Raw genomic sequence first — 24463 nt, 5'->3', positions numbered from 1 at the left:
ATCACGTTTTGCCCCAGAGACTTCTCAGTTTTTAACTGCCTTTAGCCTCTTCTTCACCTGCTGAGGGTGCAGTGGGAGTCGGGCAGACACGGGGGGAAGGACAATTCGTAGGAGAGCTTTGTGTCTTCACGAGGGAGGCAGTCATCAGTTCTTCCCGGGTTCTCACCACAGTTTGAATCAGGTCCGGGAGCACGAGGGGGCTCGGGGCAGCATCCCCGTCATGCCTCACCAGCAGAGGCTTCCTTCCCACAGAGCGCAGAAGGCTGTTCCAAGTGAAATGGGTCCGATCAGCGCTCAATCCATTCCCCGCGGCGCGTCAGCGCTAGCTGGAGCCGCCAAGGCGTTCTTGTGTCCTTGCACAGGAAGGTGTCGATACCGCTAAGAAAAGTTCCCCTCTGTGGCACAGCTGCTCTGTTACCTGTCTTTGGTGATTTGACGCAAGCGGGCAGATATCCACAAGTGCAAGACAGGTGTCGTCATGTCTAAGAAGAGTCCACCCAGCATCAAGGTCCACTCTCACCTTCCCCAGCCCCTTGGGTGGCCTGCATCTTAGGGAAGAGCAGAGAGACAAGGCCACCTTGCTCCATCCAGAGGTCCTTCTCTTCCAGGTTAGGAATCACTCCAGGGCCACCAAGTGTACTAGAGCAAAGGACCGAGCCCCTTGGAGGCCACGTAGCACAATGTTTGGATCCTTAGTAGAAACAAGAGAGCCACTGAGAAGTCCAAAAAGGGGCTTTGCAAGTACAGACAGCTTCGGGGGAGAGGGCCATAGTACAGGGCAGGGGACCTCTCAGACACGTGGAGGGAAAGGACATAGATGGGTGTCACTCATGGATGTGCCTCTGCCCCAGGTGAAAGTGACGTCCTGCACTTCACCTCCACCACCACGTGGAAGAACCGCATCATCATCACCTGGCACCGGTACCGGCCCCCTGACTACAGGGACCTCATCAGCTTCACCGTCTACTACAAGGAAGCGTGAGTGTCTGTGCTTGGCGACGTGTTGGCAGGACTTCATCCTCGCCACCCTCCTGTCTGTCATGTGACATCCGTCACCACCAGTGACAGCTACAAACAAAAAAGTGTTAGCTTGAGGCCTTTCATTCTTCAGTGGGTGATTAGAGGTGCTTGAATAAAATAAGTCCAAAGGGGAAAACTTGTTTTGTGGAGAATTAGGTCAGTCCAAACATTCATGAATGGGGATGGAAGGCCTGGTTGCAATATCATTGCAGCCTTGGTCCCCCTAATCCATAGTCTGGGAACACCCCTCAGGATGCTCGGCTCCCCTTGAGGTGACCTCCAGGTGGGTCCATCATCTATTCTGGTCACTCTATCTGTGGCCCCTCCCAAGGTGTGGCCTTCTGCTCTAGGTCATAAGCCCTCCAAAGAAGGGACGGAGAATGGAGAAAGACTGACCTTCACGTCTCAAACCTTTCAGAATTTCTCCCAAAATCTACTGGGGGCTTTTCTTGTGCTTTCAGAGGACGTTTGCCTGCCTGGGCAGCCAGGACATCCCTCCAGCTGGCAGCTCTTCTTGGTCTCCCCCTTCCTTCCTGTGCCTCCTGTATCCAGGTGGTTCCCCCAGGCCTCTTAGTCACCCTCCTCACTCAGGTCCCACCTTGATGCCATAGGTCCCTTTCCCAGGTGCTTGGCTTCCCCGGAGCTGGAACCAGAGCCACCAGTGGCAGCATCTGGTACCCTTTGCCCCTGCTGGAGCCGGGGCCCTGGGAGTGCCCTTGCCATGAGAAAAGCAGGATGCGGGATTATCAGGCATTCATTGTCCCTGCACATGGGAGTCACTCATCTTCCATCACAGCGACAGGGAGGGGTGTGTGAATGTCTGTTTCAGAAGCCAGTGTCTGTCTGGCCCTTTCATCTGAGAGGCGTGGAATCCCTGCCCAACTCCGCATCTGTGCAGAACCATCATCCTCTTTAACAGTCTACCAGTGCTCTGACAGTGACGTTAGCGCCTGAGATAATCTGGAAACTAAATATTTGAATGTTATCAGATACTTAAGCAATCAGAATTGTTTGTGAACGTATTAGATTTTAGAAGCTGTATTTGAGAAGCTGTTTTTCTGTAGCAAAGGCATTTTTCTCCAGAAGTTATTCTTTATCAATAATGATGTTTGCTTTAAATGACTACGCTTGTTTTTTCTTAATGGTGAAAAAATGGGGAAGAGAGGGAAAGAGCATTTGCGTATATTCTTAAGGAGCAGCATTTCCAATCCCAGTAATTATGGAACTTCCTCTTCCTGAGGCAGAGGGTTCGATTCTATAGTGTGTACAGAACTGTGAAACCTGGAGTCCGGTGGCTTAGTTTTATTCTTCTATAAAGATCTAATTGATGATTCGTTTTATCTAGAATTCCCATTATAGAAAGTGTCACGTGGGAGGCCCTGGGGGGAGGTTTCTGAGAGCTTTGATGTCAGCGGCCTAAAACATTCTCTGAGCTTCATCGATTGTGTTTCAGACCCTTTAAAAACGTCACAGAGTATGACGGGCAGGATGCCTGCGGCTCCAACAGCTGGAACATGGTAGATGTGGACCTCCCACCCAACAAGGACGTGGAGCCCGGCATTTTACTGCATGGACTGAAGCCCTGGACACAGTATGCCGTTTACGTCAAGGCTGTGACCCTCACCATGGTGGAGAATGACCACATCCGTGGAGCCAAGAGCGAGATCTTGTACATTCGCACCAATGCTTCAGGTATTCACGCACCATCCCCGCCGTCCCGCGCCTCGTCAGCTCAGGGTCCTCTCTCATGACAAGATGTAGTCAGAGGGCTGACACTGAGCTGTGCCTGTTGTCTCTCCCTGTCCTGGGCCAGTCTGTCTTTTATTTGTCTGTCTTGTCAATATATAATACTGTATCATATTTCTTTCCCACTCCCAATACCCTAGCCTCTTCCAGGCCATCTTCTGGACTTAGTACCACCTTCCATTATCATTCTGACTGTCCTGGACCAGTGAGCTCAGGTCCTCCAGGGTGCTGGGTTGGTCTCATTGGGAGGCCCAGACTGGATACGGTCCTCTAAGGCTGCCCTTCTTGTTTATTTGGACAGTTGGACCTCTGGGGACTGAAACCCTGGTTGTTGTTCCAGTTACCTCAGGTGGCTCCCTGGTTTCTCACCTTCGTCCTGTAGTGCCTAGGGTTCCAAGAAAGCAGACAAAAGTTGAAAAACATGAGATGAACCATGTTGTGGACATTCCAAGTGTTCACTGATGAAAATGGGCCTCCTTCTCCCTTGATCTCCGTTCTCTAAACCAACTCATTTCTCAACTCCAGAATCTGGAACTAAGGAGAGCAAACATTTGTGTATATTTTCCAAGTACATAAAAACCAGGTTAGGGCTTCCCTGGTGGCGCAGTGGTTGAGAGTCCACCTGCCAATGCAGGGGACACGGGTTCGTGCCCCGGTCCGGGAAAATCCCACGTGCCGCGGAGCGGCTGGGCCCGTGAGCCGTGGCCGCTGAGCCTGCACGTCCGGAGCCTGTGCTCCACAACGGGAGAGGCCACAATCATGAGAGGCCCGTGTACTGCAAAAAAAAAAAAAAAAAAAACAGGTTAGAAGTAGGGAAATGCACATCATTTTAAAAGGCACTGATAAACATTCTTTGATGATAGCCAGTGTTACAATACATAGGCTGCTTTAAAATACGCATAAACTGGCACGAAATGAATTTAAGTGGCAAAGAGGGTGAGGGAAAAATGTTGGTGGGGAAATCCTTTTGCTCGTGTTCTCCTGCCCCCTCCTCCCTTCCCCTCCCCTCCCCTATTCCCTCTCTATGATCCTCTAAGTGGCTACGATCATGTCACTGATGGCACAATGTTTGTATCAGTAAATGTGACACAGGCTTCTGATTCTAGGCCTGGGATGTTGTAGCAGAGGCTCAAAGGCAACAGAACAAGTTGTTCAGCCTAAAAATTTGCAAGTAATTCATTGTAGCTAATTTGGGGAAAATAAAAGTCTTTCTTTGTTAAGGCCAATTCTTAAGAAACTTGTTTCCTTTCCCCAAAGATGGAAAACAAAGCACTGTACAAATTGAGTCAGTTTGCTCTATTTTGGCATCTGTCCTCACAAGTGGTAGGGACAGAGAATGACTTGGTCCATGGCCTAGGCTTTTTTGTGACAACTGTTATTGAAACATCTAGGGGTGAGCTGTGTGTTTCTAAAGTACTTATTCTAGGAAGCACTAAAGTGGCCTAGCATTCAGTAAAATGTTTTCCCAGAAAAAGTTAGTATTAGTCATAACTTTTTCTTAAAGTGTCCTTCCTTACAAGTGTTCAGACCCTTGTGTATGAGATTTTGTACCTTAAGCTTTCAAATTTTAAAAGCAGCTTACATGACCGTTATGCTTAAGTGACATACAACAAAGGTGTCTTTTGCACTTTGGAAAATCTACCAAAATTGATGCTTTTTTCTGAACCCAAAGAGAATAAGAAGATTTCAGTGGTCCCTGGATGCATTTGCCCTTTATACACAGTTCAGCTCCAGGTTTGGGTTTAGGGGCAATAGTGAGTAAATATTGACCAGATTCTTATGCTTTGCCTGTAAATCAATGTTCTTTTGCTGGTAACAGAGTCCGTTACTTGAAATCGGGGCTTTATGGGTGTTCGAGGTGTTTTTAGACTGCTTCTCATAGTTATGACTCCATAATGCCATTGAATCATGATTATACAATCAGTAGATTTACTGGCCCTTTGCACCACTTTTTCCTCCAAGCCACCCCCACACACACACTCTCTCTCCCCAGCACCCTTTTTACTTCCCTCTTTCATTTTGGCTTTTTATCAGAGATTCAAAATCTCAGATGAAGTGCACGTCAGTCAGTTTTACCATTTGCTAAAACTGCTGGCGTTAAATGTTTTGGAGGATGGCAGCTGTAGTAACTGAGGACAGTCCAGTGTTTGCGTTAACTGTGGGTTTTAAGTCATCCATTCCAACCCTGGCTGTGCTTCCACCACCCTTTTCCATCTGCAGCTCAGTCATGTTCGTTATCACAGAGAACAGATATTATAAAGGGAAAGTAATACAATTTCAAGACAAGGTTCGGTTTTCATTTTGTGTTTCAGCGTTCACCGCCATTTTCCTGTGGGGATCAGACTTTTGGCTTCTTGTGGGTTTGCGCTGAGTATCTGACAGCCAGGATCTTGGGTTCGTTCCCTTTTCTGAAATGTCCTTTGTCCCCCTTTCCAGTTCCTTCCATCCCCCTGGATGTACTCTCAGCATCAAACTCCTCTTCTCAGCTGATCGTGAAGTGGAACCCTCCTTCCCTGCCCAACGGCAACCTGAGCTACTACATCGTAAGGTGGCAGCGCCAGCCCCAGGACAGCTACCTTTACCGGCACAATTACTGCTCCAAAGGTGAGGGTGGGAGAGGCAGGGGACACCTGTGGCTGTGACTCCCAAACCCCGAGGCCACACACACCGGGGCCAGCGTCAGCCGTCTGTCGGGAAGCAGCTGTGGTCGTGAGCCCAGGTGCTGATGGCTCTTCCTTTCCTCACCAGCCTGTGTAACTTGGTTCTCGTTGGGCTACTCTTTCCCAAGCAGACAAAATCCCCATCAGGAAGTACGCCGATGGCACCATCGACGTTGAGGAGGTGACGGAGAATCCCAAGACTGAAGTGTGTGGTGGGGAGAAAGGGCCGTGCTGCGCTTGCCCCAAAACAGAAGCCGAGAAGCAGGCCGAGAAGGAGGAGGCCGAGTACCGCAAGGTCTTCGAGAATTTCCTGCACAACGCCATCTTTGTGCCCAGGTACCGTGTCCTCTGAGAGGGTCCTTGGGCAGGTCCTGATGCCTTCTCTCCACCCTGTGGTGTGTAGGTCGACAGCCTCAAAGTGAGACCCAGCGGCTGTCGAGGAGGGACAACAGTATAGGCGGCCAGCTTGGCGAGTGGGGTTACTACCCAAGCCACTCAGCCCTCGTGGAAGGGGCCGGAGCTTACGGCCTGGGCTGTGGGGGGCTGTCGGCTTGACAGGTGACAGGGGCAGCTGCCCTGTGGCCGCCCAGCCCCTGCGGGGGGCACGTGGGCGCAGAGAGCAGCAATCACCTGGCCAAGCACACACCAGCAAGCGGAGGAGCCGGGTTTGGGCCCTCGGTTGCCCTTCCCACGCCTCCCTGCGGCCTCCCAGCCTGGCCAAGGCGGAGCGAAGGGAGAGGGAGAGACTCAGAGTCAGTTTTGAAAGGGGCCCAACTTCAAAGCATAACCGAGAGCCACTGGTACCCTTGACAAGCAGTTTGTGAAGCCACGCCAACGACAGCCGTTCCAAGCCGAGCAGCCCGACGCCAGGGCATCTGTCTGCTCCGCTGCTCCAGCCTCTGCTTCTGCCTAGTGGAGACAAAAGCGGAGGAAAATAAATGTCTAGAGCAGAATTATTCACATAACCAAAAGCTGAGACCATCCCATGTGTCCACCAGGAGATGAATGGATGAACCAATGTGGTCTTGCCCTGCGATGGAATATTATTCAACCCTGTAAAGGAATGAGATTCTGAAGCATGGGCTACCACATGCATGAACCTTGAAAACATTATGCTGAGTGAAAGCATCCAGACGCAGAAGGAGATATTGTATGATTCCATGTGTTTGAAATATCTTGAACAGATAGATTCATGGCAACAGAAAGTAGATTAGAGGTTACCAGGGGATGTGGGGAGGGGAAATAGGGTGTTATTCCTTAACGCGTGTAGAACTTCTGTTTGGGGTAATGAAAGATTTTGGAAATGGTGATGGTTACACAGAATTATGAAGGTAATTAATGACACTGAAATGTGCACCTAGAAGTGGTTAAAATGACAAAATTTTGTTAGTTTTTTAACTTTAAAAGTTTGTTTTACCACAACAAAAAAAAAGAAGAAAGAAAGAAAAGAAAAGTGGAGGGACATTCAGCGGGGCAGCCTTGTGATGTCTGGGGAAGGAGATGGAAACAGAGTGGTGACTGATGGCTCCTTTTCCTTCCTGAAAAATTGTAGCACAGGGTTTAAAAACAACCTCATGCCTGAAATCTGGGCAAAGGAGCAAGATTCAGGCCAGCATTATACCTACGAGCCCGTTTCCTGACCCCCGTGGCGCCCCAGCTGCCAGCCCACTGCCAGTACGTTGTCCTGGGGGTCACTCTTCTTCCAGCTCCTGACCCAGAGGGGCACCAGCAGTCCCGAGCTTCTGTTTATCCTGCAGTTGCTTTGCCCTTAAAAGCTCTCTTAGGTTGTAGCAACAAATGGTTTTTGAAAGAGACTTTTCTTTTCTGTCACGTGACCTTCCTGATATTTGTATACTAGTCAAAGATAGACATCTTACTTTGAAAAATCATTAAAACAGGAAATCAAGACCTTTTGGAAGTGGAGGCACTATTTCCTTTTCAGAATGAAGCTATCAGTCACTTAGCAGCTTTATGCCCCCTCCCCTCCTGCGGTTAAAACCATGGAACCTCCCAACCTGCCCCGCCGGTGACATCTCCTGTTCACGGGTGATTGATATAGCTGCAGTTCACATGTTAGTCCAGATATCCTGTATATCATGTGTGGTCTCAAGAATCAAAAAGTTTGAGGATGGAAAAGAGCTCAAAGAAGTTTTAAAACTAGAACCTAGGTTCAGTGGCTTCTCCACCACCCTGATTGACCAACTGTGGATTTGGGGCTTGGCCCTTCCTCCCCGCACACCGGGGCTCTTTCCCTTCATGGCATTGCTTCTCAACACAGTCCATCGCCCCCCGTGCCAGCAGGGGCTTGGCCGGTGTTACTTCCTTTGGACACAGAAGAGGATGGATTTAGAGCATCCCAGACAGGCCAGCAGGAGCCATCTGTTTATTCTCCAGCAGAGGCTGCCGGCTACGTTGCCGACTTTTCCCAAAGACCTGTCCGAGGTTGAGGCTGTTGAGTCCAGGCTTTGGAAAGGTTTCACTGAAGAGCCCCTAGCTTTCTGTTGATAGTTACAAGGCAGTGCCTGTTTTCCTCATCAGTCCAAGAACACAGGATCAGGTGATAGGAAGGCAGAGCTGTGGGTGACACAGATTTCACGAATGCCTTGTGTTTGCATTGTTGAGTTCAAAATAAGTTTCCTCTACACCACATTCCCCTGATGAACGCGTGCATCCACCCTGCGGTCTTGATGGCCTCTGTCTGAAGTCTAGTCGCACTTGCTGTCCTTACTTTTCACAGGACAGACATAATACCCTAGTTTGCCCATGGTGAGGGGCCACAGTTGATGAAAACCTCACGTTTGGGGTTTTTCATGCCTCCTACTGAGGCGTACATCTGATGTCCACACAATTTCCAACAGAATTCGGGTAAAAGGAGTGTCTGGGTAACAGAACGGCTGAATAAATCATAAAGGAAGCTTTTCTGTTTTACAACTAAATTCTCCAAAGACGATTTTGATTTCTTTTAATTCATTCTAAGAACAGTTTATTTAGAGCTTAAAGCAAGTCAAGTCAGGTTGAGTATGAAGCTATTCGCCGTCTGTGTCCATGTGTCTTGAACTAGGATGGCAGCCTGATGTCATGAGTTCCTTTCTGGAGTCAGTATCTGGTGCCGAGTGCCTTTCATTGATCACTGCCTTTATAGTTTAAGTCACAAAGTTTGGTTTAAGTGACTGAAATATCAACAGATGTTGAAGAGTAAACAAGGTTTTCTGACAGGAGTGAGTTGTCCCATCGGTGGGTGTGGGAAAAGCTGGCCATGATATTAGCTGCTGGTCACACTGTGTGGAAGTGCGGCTGTTTACAGAGAATCGGGACATGCCATTCTGCTGGCCCCCTGCCTTCCTGACAGCGTCCCGGGTGGCCTCCCTTCCCCAGTCCCTGTCCACTGTAACAGCTCTGAGGAAACAGCCTAGGTGCCCCTGAGCCTCCCCACTGTGGGGGCTGAGGTGTTAAGTTTGCCTCTAGTTACCACTGAGTAACCACTCGGGGAGCCAGGGGGCAGGTTGCACGTTGAGGCTGAGGTTTGCAGCGTAGAGAAAGCAAAATAAATAATGAGGAAGGAAATCCCTGTATTATTTGTTGGTTCTTATGCAAGGGGGCTGAGTAGCTCCTTTTATTCCAAGGTGAAGATTTTTCTTCTCTTTCTCTGACTCGAGTCACAGAAAAGACAAAAGAGGTGGAAGCCCTCACTCACAAGCCACATTTCTCTCTCTCTTCCTTGCAGACCTGAACGGAAGCGGAGGGAGGTCATGCAGGTCGCCAACACCACCATGTCCAGCCGGAGCAGGAACACCACAGTGGTGGATACCTACAACATCACAGACCCAGAAGAGCTCGAGACCGAGTACCCTTTCTTCGAGAGCAGAGTGGATAACAAGGAGAGAACTGTCATCTCCAGCCTCCGGCCTTTTACTCTGTACCGAATTGATATCCACAGCTGTAACCACGAAGCTGAGAAGCTCGGCTGCAGCGCCTCCAACTTTGTCTTTGCAAGAACCATGCCTGCAGGTACGATGTCATCCAGCTCACCCAACGCCCGACTCACAGCCTAGCGGAGACTATGATTTGTAGGCACGGAGGCCGACACCCAGGGCAATGACCCTTAGTCTCAGTCCTGCTTAGTAAAGAACGGGTGGTCATTTGCAGGCAGCTTGGTAGCCCAGCAGCCTAGGGAATGGAATTCATGCATCGTGACCCCACTCCCACCCCAGTCTCTCCATACAAAGTACTCGAGAGCAGGGAGTTCGATGCAGGGTCCACTCTTTTCCTTCTCCTTGGTTTGCATTGTGCATTCCCATGGCCCTTTCTTGCCAGGTCCCTCCTGAGTTCTCAAGTTTCAGTGAAATCCCCATTTAGCTTCCTTGATTCAGACTGAGTGTTGCTCCTCAAGGTCCGCTTCCAAGCAGCCTTTGGTCCTGGTTGTTTGGTCTTCACCTTCCCCTTGTAAGTTAGAAGCTGCCTGTGGCTTAGACAGCCATACCATACATCCATCTTTCAGGATGGGTGAACTGCCCGGTTCACTTCCTTGCAGAGCTGGCAGGTAGCACAGAGCCCAGTGTCTGCAGTCTGCGAGCGGGGCCCCCTGGGCGCAGTTCTGGCACCGACGTGCTGCTGCCAGCCTACCCGGCCTTAGTCTCCTCACCCTCCCAGGAGAGAAAGCCCAGCTGATTTCTCAGTGTTTCCCAGCTGGAACTTGCAGTGACATTGCTCACCACTTGGCTTACTGCTTTAAGAAGCAAAAGCAAGAGAGCAGGCACCCCAGCCTCACCCGGCAGCTTCAGGAATCGCTGATGAAGGCAGCGAGCTTGCGCTCAGCATCAGCTTCCTCCCAGGCAGGCTCGGGGACCATCCTTTACACCTGCGCAGAAATTGCATCTGCTGCATGCAGACGCAGAGCATGAAGGATCTGGGTCCTGGCTTGGAGGCTGGATGCCGCTGCTTCTGCTCACTCAGCACCTTTTCGATGATGCTTGTGTTTGATGGCATTGCATAGAAGCCGAGTACCAGACCTAAGTGACTTAGTTTGCCAAGATTTTCCTCCTGCACTTGAGAGTAGGCTTTTTTTTTTTTGCGGTACGCGGGCCTCTCACTGCTGTGGCCTCTCCCATTGCGGAGCACAGGCTCCGGACGCACAGGCTCAGTGGCCATGGCTCACGGGCCCAGCCGCTCCACGGCACGTGGGATCCTCCCGGACCGGGGCACGAACCCGCGTCCCCTGCATCAGCAGGTGGACTCTCAACCACTGTGCCACCAGGGAAGCCCGAGAGTAGGCTTTTTTGTTGGGAGACTGAGGGGAAGGGAGGGTACGGTGGCATCTTGAGACTTACAGGTCCTTAGGTTGCTCCAGTTCCAAAACCCCTGCTGTGTGTGCGAGGCCAGGTCAGGAGGAGTTGCTGCGGCCGCTGTCCGCAGTCCTGCACGAGGGGTTGGGGAGGGTGTTCTTAGGCTAGTCCAGTGTTTTTCTCCCTCCCTGAGGACTCGAATCTAACTTTATCGCCTATTTCAATTGCTGCACAGAAGGAGCAGATGACATTCCTGGACCGGTGACCTGGGAGCCAAGGCCTGAGAACTCCATCTTTTTAAAATGGCCAGAACCTGAGAGTCCCAATGGATTGATTTTAATGTATGAGATCAAATATGGGTCACAAGTCGAGGTAAGACTGGGGCACCGGCCGTGTGTGGGTGCATTTCTGTTGCAGGTGTAGCATGTGTTACACTTCAACACAGGGTACCTCCTGGTTAGCTGAAGACTTTGAACAGTAAAATAAGGAAGTAAGTCAGTGAGGATTCAGGTCTTTTTACCAACTCCATGCTCTTTGGGGAATTCTCACGGTGTGCGAGGAGCTGGCTTATCCTCACCCTCAAGAAACTGTTTCTTTGCAGAAAACGATCTTTCAGCCTAGAGATTGGTCTTAATAACTTAATCTTTCTGGAACTCTTTTTGGTTAAAGAAAGAAGGTTTGGTTAAAGGTCGGGTGTGCTTAGAGTTACTGGAGGACTGCCATAATGTAAGCCTGGGTGTTTTCCCTTTTATTGCAAATTGGGGTCAGTGTTGGGTGGGAAGCGAGAGGCGAGAGACGAGGCAGCGTGTTTGTGGGAAATTGACACGTATGTTTTATTTCCTCCAGGATCAGCGGGAATGTGTGTCCAGACAGGAGTACAGGAAGTATGGAGGGGCCAAGCTAAACCGGCTCAACCCGGGGAACTACACGGCCCGGATCCAGGCCACCTCTCTCTCTGGGAACGGGTCGTGGACTGATCCTGTGTTCTTCTATGTCCAGGCCAAAAGTAAGGCTTGTGGAGGGAGTCGCTGGGAAAACAGAAAGCAGGTGGTGCTGGGACTGGGGAAACCTGGGTCGTCATCCTGGCTCTCTGCTTTTCTGATTTCTGTCGGCCACCTTTCAGAAGAGTCACACTTTTGCCAGCACTTCATCTAGGAGCTCAGGCTGGGGAGCTGCCACACCTAGAGTCCCTACCTCATCTGATGGGCAGGGAGATGGTCTGAGCCCCTCTTTTGAGGGAGACAGCAAGGGGCCCGTGCTCTCAACTTGGCTTATGTCCAAAGCATTTTACAAAGCATTGAATTGGCCATTCTGCCTCCTGCCTCGTCAGGGATGCTGATTGGGGCTCCGACTCAGGGCTTAGAATCCTAAGTGGTGACAGAAACCTGGGGACCTTCTGCTCCAGCCTGCTCCAGGGCAGGAGTCGCTGTGACAGCATCCCAGGCTGAGGCACCACCCCTGTCACTCCTCAGCGGTAAAATAACAGATGCACTTTTAAAGCAGCAACACACTTTGAAAGCGCACAGTGCTCCCTGTTTGGCACAGAGACTGGGCCATGTGGTGAGTTTATGCTCAAACCATCGACAAGACGGAATTCTTAGAAGGCCATTCTAGGCGAAGATTTTAGATTTTACAAGTGAGTTTTGTAAAATGTATGAGCACAAGGGCACTCTACTTGCTTGGCCAAGAAAATTCAGTATTTTCATCTGGTGACATAAATATCCCTTATTATTTACATTTTGACTTTTCTGTTATTTTGTATTAGAAACCAAATTTTTAAGATTATTTCATGTTCAGATAATGGGATCAAATCTGGCATAGCACTATTCCTGACTGCTTCCGCAAGAAAAAGCAGTCCCGCCTTGCTTAGTGGTGCTACTTTTGGGTCAGGTGGGCAATTCCCACTGCCCTGGTTTCTCCTGGTGTCCACATCTGTGCTACTCTGGTCTGGAGTCTGAGTTCTTAAATTCAGGATTCAGTCGATCCAGCAGTCCACCTGGTTAGCGCCTAGTCAAAGACATGCATGGTATTTGGAAGTCTACACAGTGACAGATACCAAAAGGAGGATGTGTGGGGATAGAATTGCAGACCTTGAGGTAGCATTTGATGAGCCTGGCGCTGTGTGAGGGGTAAACAGATGCTTAAGAAGATAATTCCATCATCTAAAATAGTCTGAATTCTCCATGTGGTCCGTTTTACCTACTTTTCCAGTTGGCTGGTGCCACACACTCCAGCGCTGGAACTTTCGCAATATTCCCAGAGTCCTCCCTGAAGAAGTGGCTTGTTTTCTCTCTCCTCTCCTCCCCTCTCCACATCCATCCCTTAGGAACAGAGCCTAGGTTTAGAGGTCTAGCGTGATGCTCTGTTCTTTGAAACAGCAGCATTGGCTTCTGGGGTTCAGTGACCTTGGCTTATCTGCAGAGATGACAGGTTCCTCTCTGCCATTACGCCCCCATTTTTAACCCCGTCAGTGCCGGGAGCCAGTGGGAAACCCAAGAGCCGCTCTGATGGCATCTTTCCAGCGGGACTTGGCATACACCATACGGAAATTAAATCTGCATGCCTGCTTTACCATTGGGCAGTTTTTCCTTGTGTCAGACAAGATTCTCTCCTGCTGTGGTTGAGTCTCCCTTCCTCCTGTTCAATCCTCAGAGGAGATGGAAGCTTTGGAAGCTTTCTGGCAACTGCCCTCCTTTTAGGAACCCTTCATGTGCTTGAATACTATTAAATTACTCCTTAGGCTTTTCTTCTCCAGACTAAATAATCTCAGGTTTGGGGCCTTTTCTTGTAGCCCAGTCTCATAGAACAATTTTCTAGCCATTCAGTCATTTTGTTCTTCTCTGGATGTGTTCCATTTTTCCCATGTCCCCGTTGAAATGTGAAACTCAAAAAGAAGGGTACAACCTGACCAGTAGTATAAGTGATAGAGATAGAAGAAATAGCCCTCGGGGGCAAAAAAGAAACCCCACTAGCTTCCCAAAGTCCGTGTTAATTTGCAAGTATTTTCAAGAATTAGGAAATGCAGGAGTCTGTATCCATTTTTAGAGCTATTTGATAAAAATATCTTTCATTAAAAAAATTAAAATAGCTTTAACAGTCCTCACAGAGTAATAATAATAGTAGTGTTTATGGCAGAATAATCATTGATGGTGCTCTACAATAGATGTAACTTGGTCCCCAGTGAGTTCCAACTTCATTTCCACATACGTGGGTGTCCCACAGGCAATTCAGACGCCTCGTGCACAAAACCAGACTCACAGTTGCTACCTTCAAAACCTCTCTCCATCCTTCGTCCCTCAGCTCAGTCCGTGACCCCGTAATCCACCCACCACCCAAGCCAGGAACCTCACAGCCACCCCTCCCCTTCCTTCACTCCTGCCACCCGCTTCTCATTCAAACCCACATCTCATTGATTCTGCCTCTGAAATACCTCTGGAATCCAGCCTCTGTAGCCACCACCACCGCCTCAGCTCAGAGCCTCCAGGGCGCTTGCTTCGTAGGGAAAATATGAGCCAGGGGCGCCAGAAGCCTGGGTTCCAGTCCCTAGGTCATGGCCAGCCAGCTGCATGTGTGACCCTGGGGAGGACAGTTCATCTCTGTGAGTCTTTCTCATTCATAGACAAGGAGCAGTGATTCCTTGGTGAGGTCTGAGCTGGGTGATGCAGAACATGCCCAGGGCACCCCCCCACCCGCTGCCCCAGACAGGGCAGGGTCTCCTCCCCGCTGCCAGCCCTTCCAGGCTGTCCTCAGGCACAGCCATCTCTCCCACACAAATCCCACCAGTTCACTGTAGGGTGGAGAGCTCTCACTGGTTCCGCTTAATCTGCAGAATGAAGTTCAAAGTGCTTAGCTTGGACAAGGCCCCTTAGGAGCTGGCCCTGATTTCTCTCCAGTATCATTTCCAACCATCCTCTGTGCTTGGCGAGCTTCCCCTGACTCCCTTCCCCTCTCCCTTCCTCCCTGCATCCTTGCAGCATGTGTGGTCCACTTGTCCGGTTGTTATGCTACCTATGGATGTGTTGATTACCAGCATCTGACAGAATTTTCAAGGGTGTGGATCAGCGTCCAGGCTGGCATCTGTCATCTAAGAGCTGAGGATGGTGATGATCAGGCAGGAGCTCTGTGGTCTCAGACTTGTAACTATAGACGCTGATGTTTGGGGCGTATTCAGAGCAGCTTTGGCAAGGGGTGCCATCCAGTTACTTTTTGTTTTTTTTAATTGTCTGTGGAACTGTCTTAAGACAGATAAAAGTCAGTACAGCTTGAGCACTATAATACATAAGAATCTATTCTTTTTTTTAGCAAATGTATGCAATTCCACTAATAGTTATCAAACTGTATACAAAGATTATTTTACTTGAATCCATCATTTGAACTATTATTTCAGAATACACTGTACTTTGAAAATAAAAATGACTTTACTCCTCCATCAGCACTTATTTAATCTTTTTACAAATAACTCAGGGTTTGTTTTTTTTTTTCTTTTATGTACAATACTGTTTACCTTCAGAACTCCTAGTTCATGATAGGCAATAAAGGAATTCTCAGGGATTTTTTTTCCATACTTCCAGCTAAATATAAACAAAGGACACGAGCAGTTTGTTCACCTCGTGACATTTTCTTGTTTCCCATTTGTTTCTGCAGCAACGTATGAAAACTTCATCCATCTGATCATCGCTCTGCCCATTGCCGTTCTGCTGATAGTAGGAGGGTTGGTTATAATGCTGTACGTCTTCCATAGAAAAAGGTGAGTGATTTGGTGAAAAGTTCAGATACTTTCTGTGTCTGACTGGTTTGATGATTTGAACCCAAGTTAAGATGAACTTTTTGAGAAGTTTGAGGAATTATCTTATGGATCAGAAAACCTGATTTTCCAATCAAATGTACAGAAAAAAGAGAATATTTTCTAATGATTCAACAACAGAAAAAGACTTTTTCTTTGGAGTCTGGATCATCCCCACACTGGTTGTCCCATCACAGATACCGCTGCTTGTGCAAAGCTTTTTCAAACATGATATTTTAACCCTGTACATCAAATAAGCCTTTCAATTTCCAACAAAGTAAAGAAACAAATGTTTCTTAAAAAGCTCTAATTTGAGGCTGTTGAAGAAGCCAAAAGAGGCGTTAGCAAGTGTGGTGGAGCTGTCCTGACAGTACCTCCACCACCCCTTCCCGGTCCTTAATGAATCAGAACAAATAAAACTGAGGTAACAAAGATGAAAGTACATATAAAAGTATGTGGGGATCTTTTTTCTAACCTGAATTTCGTCCTTTTTGACAGAAATAACAGCAGGCTGGGGAACGGAGTGCTGTATGCCTCTGTGAACCCGGAGTACTTCAGTGCAGCCGATGGTAAGCTTCTAAACTACAGTCACTGTCTGGGGTCCCAGCTCAGGAGCTTTGGGGAGTGTTACGAATTCAGGGGAAGAGGTTTGCATTATTTTGAGGGACCTTTGGCCTCAGATCCATCTTCATTAACACTTTTTTTTAAAACCAATGTTTTGAGCAGTTCACTGAATATGTCAAAAATTCTGGGACTGTCTGGGCTGCCCCAAGGAAAAATGGGCTTCAGAGATGAATGTGGCCAGCACAGTAATCCATTTATTTAATTGCTTGAAATTTTATGCTAGAATGAAAAAAGCTGTATAATTGTCAACATCTAGTTGGAAGATATGCTGCAGCTGACAAAACAGTCCTTTTAAACTAGTTTCAGCTTGAGTTTCATGTCACTATAATTGTCTTTGATCACTACGGCTTCTCTGATTTTTGTATCTTGGAGATTTCCTGTTCATTCCCTCCTGACTGGGGTCTTAATGATTCTTACCCTCATGACCTGTTCACCTTCCCTCTGGTAGTAACTCATGAGAGCCATTTAGTTAAACGTCTGAGATGGTCTGACTTGGAAGGTTTTTTTCCTTATTTGCTGTCTTGTCTTCCAAGTTTGGCAAAATCCTAACTTTTCAAAGTAAGTCAGGGTGAGACATTGGTCACTGGGTACCACTAACTGGCACTTTGCTAGAGACGTTCACAAATGCCATCCCATTTGATCCCTGCATCCCTATAGGATGGGTTGTCTGATGCTCATCTGTCTGTCAGTGGGGTAACGAGGCTCAGAGGAGAAACTTGCCCTGGTCACAGAACTAGGCAGTTGAGAAATCAGGATGAGGTAGCCCCTGGCATCTTGTTGACACGTGATGCAGTCGCTGTGGGGATGGACTGTGAGGTCCTGGGGGCTGGGGAGACCGGCAAGCTGGCCCACAGGAGCAGCTGACCAGGGTTTGTCAAGTGAATAAGTAAGTGCATGGAATCGGCTGGATGTATTTAGAAAACACGTTTGCCTCGCTCATGCTTCAGAAGTGGAAGTGTGTGTGCAGGAGGCGTGAAATAAAGAGTCATGATTATTCTAATGCTCATCCTGATCAAATGAGAAAACAGTTTAAAAGCACTATATAATTGTGTAAAGTTTTATTACTGTGATTTCTTTAATAATTTCTAATTCAAATTGTGTTTACAATAAAGCCAGTCAAAAGCAGACTCCTCTGAATGTGAATCAAGCGTAGAATAATGAGGACATTATTCTTCTTTACATAAAGGCCTCACAAAGTTGTATTTTTAAAAGACATCTTTATGTACACACACACCTACATGTCTGTATGTATGTGTGTGTGTGTACATATAAGGCACAGAGAATGTTCTGGAAGGATACACACCAAACTTAAAAGAGTAGTTACTTGTGGAGAGGCTCTTTTTCTTTAAAAAAAAAAAAAAAGGCAAGATGATTTTTATGCGTTGTTTGAATAAATAATAGTTTTTTTTTAATCAAGTAAGATGAGGAGTCATCACACACTTAATGGAATTTATAAGGAAAATGCAAGGCCACTTCCCCCTCTATCAGTGTGGAGTAAGACTACTGCAAAAATCTGCTCGGTTTCGAAATAAAGCATAGAAGATTGGCATTTGTAGCTTTGACTGTGAAGGATCCAGGAAGTTTAGAGAGAGCACAAATACAATCATATCAGACTCTAACGGCGATTTGAATTAAAATTTTGTGTCTTTCCAGAGTGCCTTCATAATATTTCTTGATTCTTTAAAAACAAAACAAACAAACAAAACTTATTGTCTCCCAGGCCAACAGGTAGGAAGACTGTCACCTTATTTGAACTTATTCAGCCTTTTGACAAGCATCTTATAGCTAGTTTCCTCAAGGGGCAACAAAATGACATTGCAGTTCAAAAATGCTTTAAAAACTTCTCTCTCCAAAAGCTAATCTGCATGTCACCATTCTCCAGAGTACACTGAAAATCCCCTCCAGGGAAACACTGATAACATTGTGCACGTAAACCTCTCCTGCCTGGCAGGGCTTAGGACTGCTGGCTAAAGTCAGAGCTATTGGGTTGAATCAGCTACCTCCCAGGGGATGAATGTGATTGGTTTTAACTCCATGTTTCATGGTGTGTTACATCGTTAATTCTGATTAAAAGCAAGCCTGGATTTTCAGAGATAAATGGATATATACAGTGTCTCTTTATACTTTCTGAGGGGTATCGGGAAGAGTCTTATCTACTGGGTTGTCTTGCATACTTACTCTCCTAAGTGAGCATCAGCCCCTTCTTCAGGGCTATAAACTGTCTAAGCCATATGGAGGTTGTAATTCCATTTGTGAAATTCCTGAACACATACATACGTACTATGAAATACAAAAATGTATGTGAAAGAAAATTCTAGATTGACTAACATAGTCCATATTGGAAATTCCTTAGAGGTGTAAATTGGTGGTATCTCCTGGGCCTAATTTATAGACATCTTTGCTTTAAGATATCAGTTAAAGGTAGATACCTGGGACTTGGGGGTGTCGGAATATAGCTGTCAATCCACTGCTTCTCTTACATCCAGCCACAGGCCCACGGTTAACATCTGAAAGCCTAAAGGCAAACAGATGCCATCCCAGGTTCTCAGTCCTTCTGCATTTCTAAGCCAGGACCACCTCTTTCCTACCAGTGGAGGATGCCAAGGGTTCCCCTCTCAGGCAAGGATGTAAGCACACAGCATTAGAAGAATATGATAATAATTGAAATTTCTTATGGAACTGTAGAACAGCTGTTGATTTTATTTTAGTTCTCACCTACCCATCAGAGTGGTAGGATGGATCTTCAGTTTTGTTTTCTTTCTTTCCTCCCTTCTTTCTTTCTCTCTTTCTTTCTCCTTCCTCCTGCCTAAAATTATATATTTATTTTCTTAAACCAAATTGAATCTGACCAGAAGCATAGGCTGGACAGGAAATCATATTCAGGCTTAGTCATTACCAAGCCCCACCCCCCAGCCCCTCACCCCAGTGGTGGGAGGTCCCTGAGTTCACAGGCCCCAGGCCTAAGCCCTGGGGAGGTCCTTCTGCTCATCAGCTGTCCCTCCATGCTGGTCACCACTGAATGCCCCTCGGTGCCAGAGCTCAGTTCCTTCCGTACCTCATTCATCACCCCAGGGTCTCTGGCAAGGCCAGAGAAACTGTCCAGACTAGAGCAGAGCTACCAATGGAAATATAGTGCCAGTCCGATAAGAAACCTGAAATTTTTTTAGTAGCCACATATAAAATAGGAAAAAGAAACAGGTGAAATACATGTTGATAAGGGTTTCTTTAACTCAATATATCCAAAATATTATCAGTTTTAATATGCAGCCAGTAAAAAAGTTATTGAAATATTTACATTATTTTTTGAAATCCAGCATGAATTTTATACTTATAGCAACATCTCAAATTGGACGACTTTCTGGTTCTTATATGCTGTTGGTATCTTTGAATTATCTAGAACTCCTTGAGGACTTGAAATTTTAGTGTTTGACTGTACAGTGGCCTTGCTGAAATCCACAGCCTGTGGGAGATTCCAGAACAAGCCATATCTTGTCTCCTGATGTTCTCCTCTGTGGGCTCTAGGAAGTGGCATCTCGCCCTCTTTGGCCTGGAGTTTGCCCAAAGCACGTTGTTTCAGTTCTGGCCTCTTCTTCCCCAGTGTACGTGCCTGACGAGTGGGAGGTGGCCCGGGAGAAGATCACCATGAGCCGGGAGCTGGGGCAGGGCTCCTTCGGGATGGTTTACGAAGGTGTCGCCAAGGGCGTGGTCAAGGATGAGCCTGAGACCAGGGTGGCCATTAAGACGGTGAACGAGGCCGCCAGTATGCGCGAGAGAATTGAGTTTCTCAACGAGGCCTCGGTGATGAAGGAGTTCAACTGTCACCACGTGGTAAGAGAAGGGCCCCCATGTGTTGGGGAGCACACTTGTGGGTTTGCTGTCTCGCCCTGTCTTCTGTAGGGATCCCCCCCATCACCCCACTGTTCCTTTAGACACTGTGTACACAAAGGTTCTGGATGTGATGCAGGGCTGGCCCGTGAGCCCCAGTGGCCCATCATACGGGCTCCGCTCTGGGCCAGATGGTCCCAGCGGTGGGAGAGCCGCAGTCGTGGGCAGCCCTCACCCTCTGAGCCCTTCTCTCTGTCCTTCCTCACAGGTGCGCTTGCTGGGCGTGGTGTCCCAGGGCCAGCCGACGCTGGTCATCATGGAACTGATGACCCGGGGGGACCTCAAAAGTTATCTCCGGTCTCTGAGGCCAGAAATGGAGGTCAGTTTTGATTTCCACTGACATCCCATGTTAACTGTTCCCTTTCCTTTAGAACCTTCCCCCAGAAGATACTGCGTCTTTAAATCCATTCACTTTTCTTGCCCCGTGCTTGGTTCTTGGTCCTGTATATGAAGGAGTTCCCTGACTAGAGAGACCTGGCTCTTTTGTGAGAGGCACTTGCCAGTCCGCAGGTACCCTATTACTCAAACCCCTGTGTGCTTTTGCTGCTACGTCATTCCCTCCACCCCCAGTCACCTCCTCTACCACCGTCTCTCCCTGACTCCCACCCACAGACCATGTCCACGCTGCTCCCTCCCTGGAACCTTTCCTGCCCCCCACCCCAGCCGGGAGTGCCTGTCTCCTCCACTGCCTTCTCTCCTGGACCGGCTTTCTTTTGTTTGGTTCTTAGTGGATCCCCATCTATAGCCCATTATGTTTCCTGTCCATCCCAGACCCAGCGTAGCTCAGTGTCGTGCTTGTCAGAGTTCACTGTCAGGCTGACTTGATTCTTGTGCTGGGTGGTTTCCTCCCAGCTCTGTGCGCAGACACCCACTCACTCACAGGCCCCCACCCGACGTGTGCCCCTTCCCCTCCTGTGGGCAGTCTGAGCCTTTGAGCCGGGGGAGCCCCATTTCTCAAGCCCTGCATCCACATTTCAGCCTTTATCCGGAATCAGTGTCTTGCTTGAGCTTCTGAATGATCATCACCTCAGCTGCACAATGATCTCTACTTAGTATCAAAAAAATATCAATTTGTGTTACCCTGGTGTCTCCCCATGAACCCAGCTTTGTCACATTTGGAGGAACGACCTTTAAGAGTAAACTGGGAGATAAACACTTAGAAGTGATACCAGCAACATCTGCCTTTCACTTGGCTGCCTTGGTGGGTCTCAGGTCCTCACTTGGACCCTGACTTGGCTGCCTGTTGAGGAAGCTTTGGGTCTGCTTTTGTGCCTTGGACCCTCCCCTTTCTCTCCCCTTCTTGAGTGTCTGTAGCCTTTCTCTGTTTGAGCTTAATCTTTTATTTTCTTCTTTTAATTGGCAACTTCATCATCTCCCAAGTAGTAGCTCCTTAATTTTTGTTCCAAGCACTTGTTCACACATGGCTTCCTTTACTCACAGCAGATGATGCGTGTGGCTCTGCAAGGGCCGCGAGGCCCAGTGTGGACTGAGGCCCCGATCAGGGCGGTTTGCAACACACCCACCCTCTGCTCTGCCCAGCGTGGGTCCCCAGCTCCCCTGGATCTTAGTGCTTTTTCCCAGCTCACTTTGTAATACACAAGCCAGCACGAAGGGGAAAAGCTTCCTCAGCTGGGTGACTGGAGACGTGGCAGTATGTTTCTTATCAGATTCATTTAAGGCACCTCTGAGAAGTCTGAAGCATTTACTTCCTTCGTACCCAGTTTCAGGCACAGAATAAAAATTTGCAACACATAGCCCTAGTCCTGGCTCTGCCACTACCCGTCTGCGTCCTCAGGTGGCTGCTTCAGGCTCTGGGCCTTGGTTTCCTTATGTGTAAAATAAGAGGGTTGGACAATATGACTACTGAAGTCCTTTTCAGATCAAAAATTAACTTTTTTAAAAAAAACTATTGATTTTATTTATTTATTTTTGGCTGCATTGGGTCTTTGTTGCTGCGCACGGGCTTTCCCTAGTTGCGGTGAGCGGGGGCTACTCTTTGTTGCGGTGCGCCGGCTTCTCATTGCGGTGGCTTCTCTTGTTGCAGAGCACAGGCTCTAGGCACCCGGGCTTCAGGAGTTGTGGCACGTAGGCTCTAGAGCACATGCTCAGTAGTTGTGGCGCACGCGCTTAGTTGCTCCGCGGCATGTGGGATCCTCCTGGACCAGGGCTCGAACCCATGTCCCCTGCATTGGCAGGCGGATTCTTAACCACTGTGCCACCAGGGAAGCCCCCCAAAAAATTCACTTTTAGATTTAAAGTTGTTCTTTCTAACCCATGTCACGTATAAAAATACGTATGCTTATCCTGTGGTTTCATTATATTCTACTTAGCATCTTCCCCCAGTAAAGATTCATTCAGTTCCCTCACTAAATGTGGATGCTTGTGTATACGCGTCTTAAGTAGTTCTAAGCGAGTTAAATATTTCTGTTTTCTAAGACGTCTGAAAGAATGGCAGTATTAGCACCATGAACTGACAGAATGTCAGCCCTCTCCTTCAATACTTAAAATCAGCTTCCTTTTTTTGATTCTATTTTTCATATTAATATTATGAAGCGCCACTTCTAATAAGCGCCTAACTTAATATTCCACGACTTAAGTATTATGAGCATAAAGTTAACATTTTACCTGCCGATTTCCTGGTGTACCATGCATATCTAAAGCCCTGAAAAGGTTAAAGGGAATGTTAGGTCCTGAGGGGAAAAGGCTCCTCTAAACAAGGCCCCTTTGTAAAGGAAGGGGGTAGTTTTGGCTTACCCTTCGGGTCATCACATCACTTCCCCAGGCAACTCAGTAATGAGGATTTTAAATCACCACAGACAGTCCTGATAGTAGCTTCAGAATTCAAGTGTAGAGAACCAACCCCCAAGTACTTGGAGAGTTGTTATACTGCTCCTAGAAGCCAGCTTTGGGGCAGAAACTAGCACGTCACTGGGCGAAAACCAGCATTCCCTGGGCATGGACCTTGGCCAGGCACTGGCGGACACTTGCCATGCATGGTCCCAGGTCATCCTCCCCGCAGTGACCCCGCCTCGACCCCATGTGAAAGACCCCAGGCAGGAGGCCAGACTGTCTGATCCTAAAGCCCAGACATGTTCTTCCTGTGGCGCAGGGTTTGAGCTGGGAAGGGGACGTGTTGGACCTGTCAGAGCAGGATGGCTTTGCCGTGTTGTGACAGATGCTCTGTAGTCAGGGAAACTGAGGTAAAGTCTGTTGAACTCACACAAACAAGAGGTGGTCAGCATCTAAACTGGGGGTGCTGATTGGTTTCTACACTTTCTTTTAGGATAAAGAGGCTTGGACACACATTTTATATAAAACTTTTCCAAATGGATTTATTATTTGGGGGAGTTCTTCTCAATTCTGAAGTCGTTATGTTGCCCTTCTCTGCAAAGAGGAAACGTTTATCTGTGCTACCTGTCACTGTTGGACATTGGTCCCCTCCAGAATAAGCTTCTGTTGGACTTAAATGAACTGTCAAGGGCTTGCTTTCCTCAGCACCCACAGAAAATAATAATCCAAGGAACGCCACTCTGTAAGGTGAACAAATTAATCTTGATGGTTTTGTACTTTAGAAGAAAGTTGAAGAGAAAGAAAAGGATTAAATAATTTAATGTAGGAAATAACACATCCAGTGTCCATTCAAGAAACCCGTTTGCTTATTTCCACATGGCCTTTGTAATGTCCTCTCCCTCCTTTTCCCTGTATGGAGTTGGATTGTAGAAATAAAAGGAACACATACACTAATTGGAATTTGAGTATCCAGAATTTTTAATATCAAAAATTGCTGGTTTCACTTTAAATGATGTTGGCCCCACCCAAGATCGCAGATGCTGGTCCCAAGTTGCGCTAATAGGTGCTTCTCTCTGCAGCTTTGTGATGTGGTCAGAGGGCAACTGCCATGGCCTCCTTCTGAGCCACTCCTGGTTTCTTAGCAGAATGACCTGTGGTGCTCAGATTGAACAAAGGTGGATTTGCAAACCGTGAAAGAACACGGGGAGGGAAAAATTCCTAAATTCTCACGTGGATTTTTTTTTTTTTTAATCTCCAACAGAATAATCCAGTCCTAGCACCTCCCAGCCTAAGCAAAATGATCCAGATGGCTGGAGAGATTGCAGATGGCATGGCATACCTCAACGCCAATAAGTTTGTCCACAGAGACCTCGCTGCCCGGAACTGCATGGTGGCCGAAGATTTCACAGTCAAAATCGGAGGTGTGTCCTTAGCTTTCCAGATCTGAGCAAGAACTAAACTCGCACATGTTTTAGGGGCCAAGTGGGCATTAGCCTGCCTGTGGAGAGGTTTTCCAATGCATCCCGTGACTGCAGAGTCTTACTCTTGGGAATAATGTGATTGTGTCCAGTCAGTAGTCACAAACCCAGCCAGCCTGGCTCTAATCCTGATAGTGCATGGGCGCAGTTGTCCAGGCAGTGGCCAAGGGTGAGCTGAGGCCATGGTCTCTGAGG

General features: G+C 47.8%; 1 protein-coding gene across 2 annotated transcripts in view; it reads left to right on the top strand.

Moving 5' to 3' along the window:
- IGF1R (insulin like growth factor 1 receptor) overlaps positions 1-24463 on the top strand; it is a 321068-nt gene that overhangs the window by 277500 nt on the left and 19105 nt on the right. Inside the window, exons 7-18 of one of the 2 annotated variants that reach the window (XM_060096894.1) lie at positions 852-978; positions 2474-2712; positions 5203-5370; positions 5555-5762; positions 9151-9434; positions 10944-11080; positions 11555-11714; positions 15353-15455; positions 15990-16060; positions 19714-19943; positions 20209-20319; positions 24052-24211. In XM_060096894.1, coding sequence (XP_059952877.1) covers positions 852-978; positions 2474-2712; positions 5203-5370; positions 5555-5762; positions 9151-9434; positions 10944-11080; positions 11555-11714; positions 15353-15455; positions 15990-16060; positions 19714-19943; positions 20209-20319; positions 24052-24211 — 1998 coding nt within the window. The remainder of the gene's footprint in view (positions 1-851; positions 979-2473; positions 2713-5202; positions 5371-5554; positions 5763-9150; positions 9435-10943; positions 11081-11554; positions 11715-15352; positions 15456-15989; positions 16061-19713; positions 19944-20208; positions 20320-24051; positions 24212-24463) is intronic. The other variant, XM_060096895.1, reaches the window with a different exon arrangement.

Source organism: Mesoplodon densirostris, chromosome 4 (assembly GCF_025265405.1).
Source record: "Mesoplodon densirostris isolate mMesDen1 chromosome 4, mMesDen1 primary haplotype, whole genome shotgun sequence".
In the NCBI taxonomy this organism is placed as follows: domain Eukaryota; kingdom Metazoa; phylum Chordata; class Mammalia; order Artiodactyla; family Ziphiidae; genus Mesoplodon; species Mesoplodon densirostris.
This window is presented reverse-complemented; position numbering and strand designations above follow the sequence as displayed.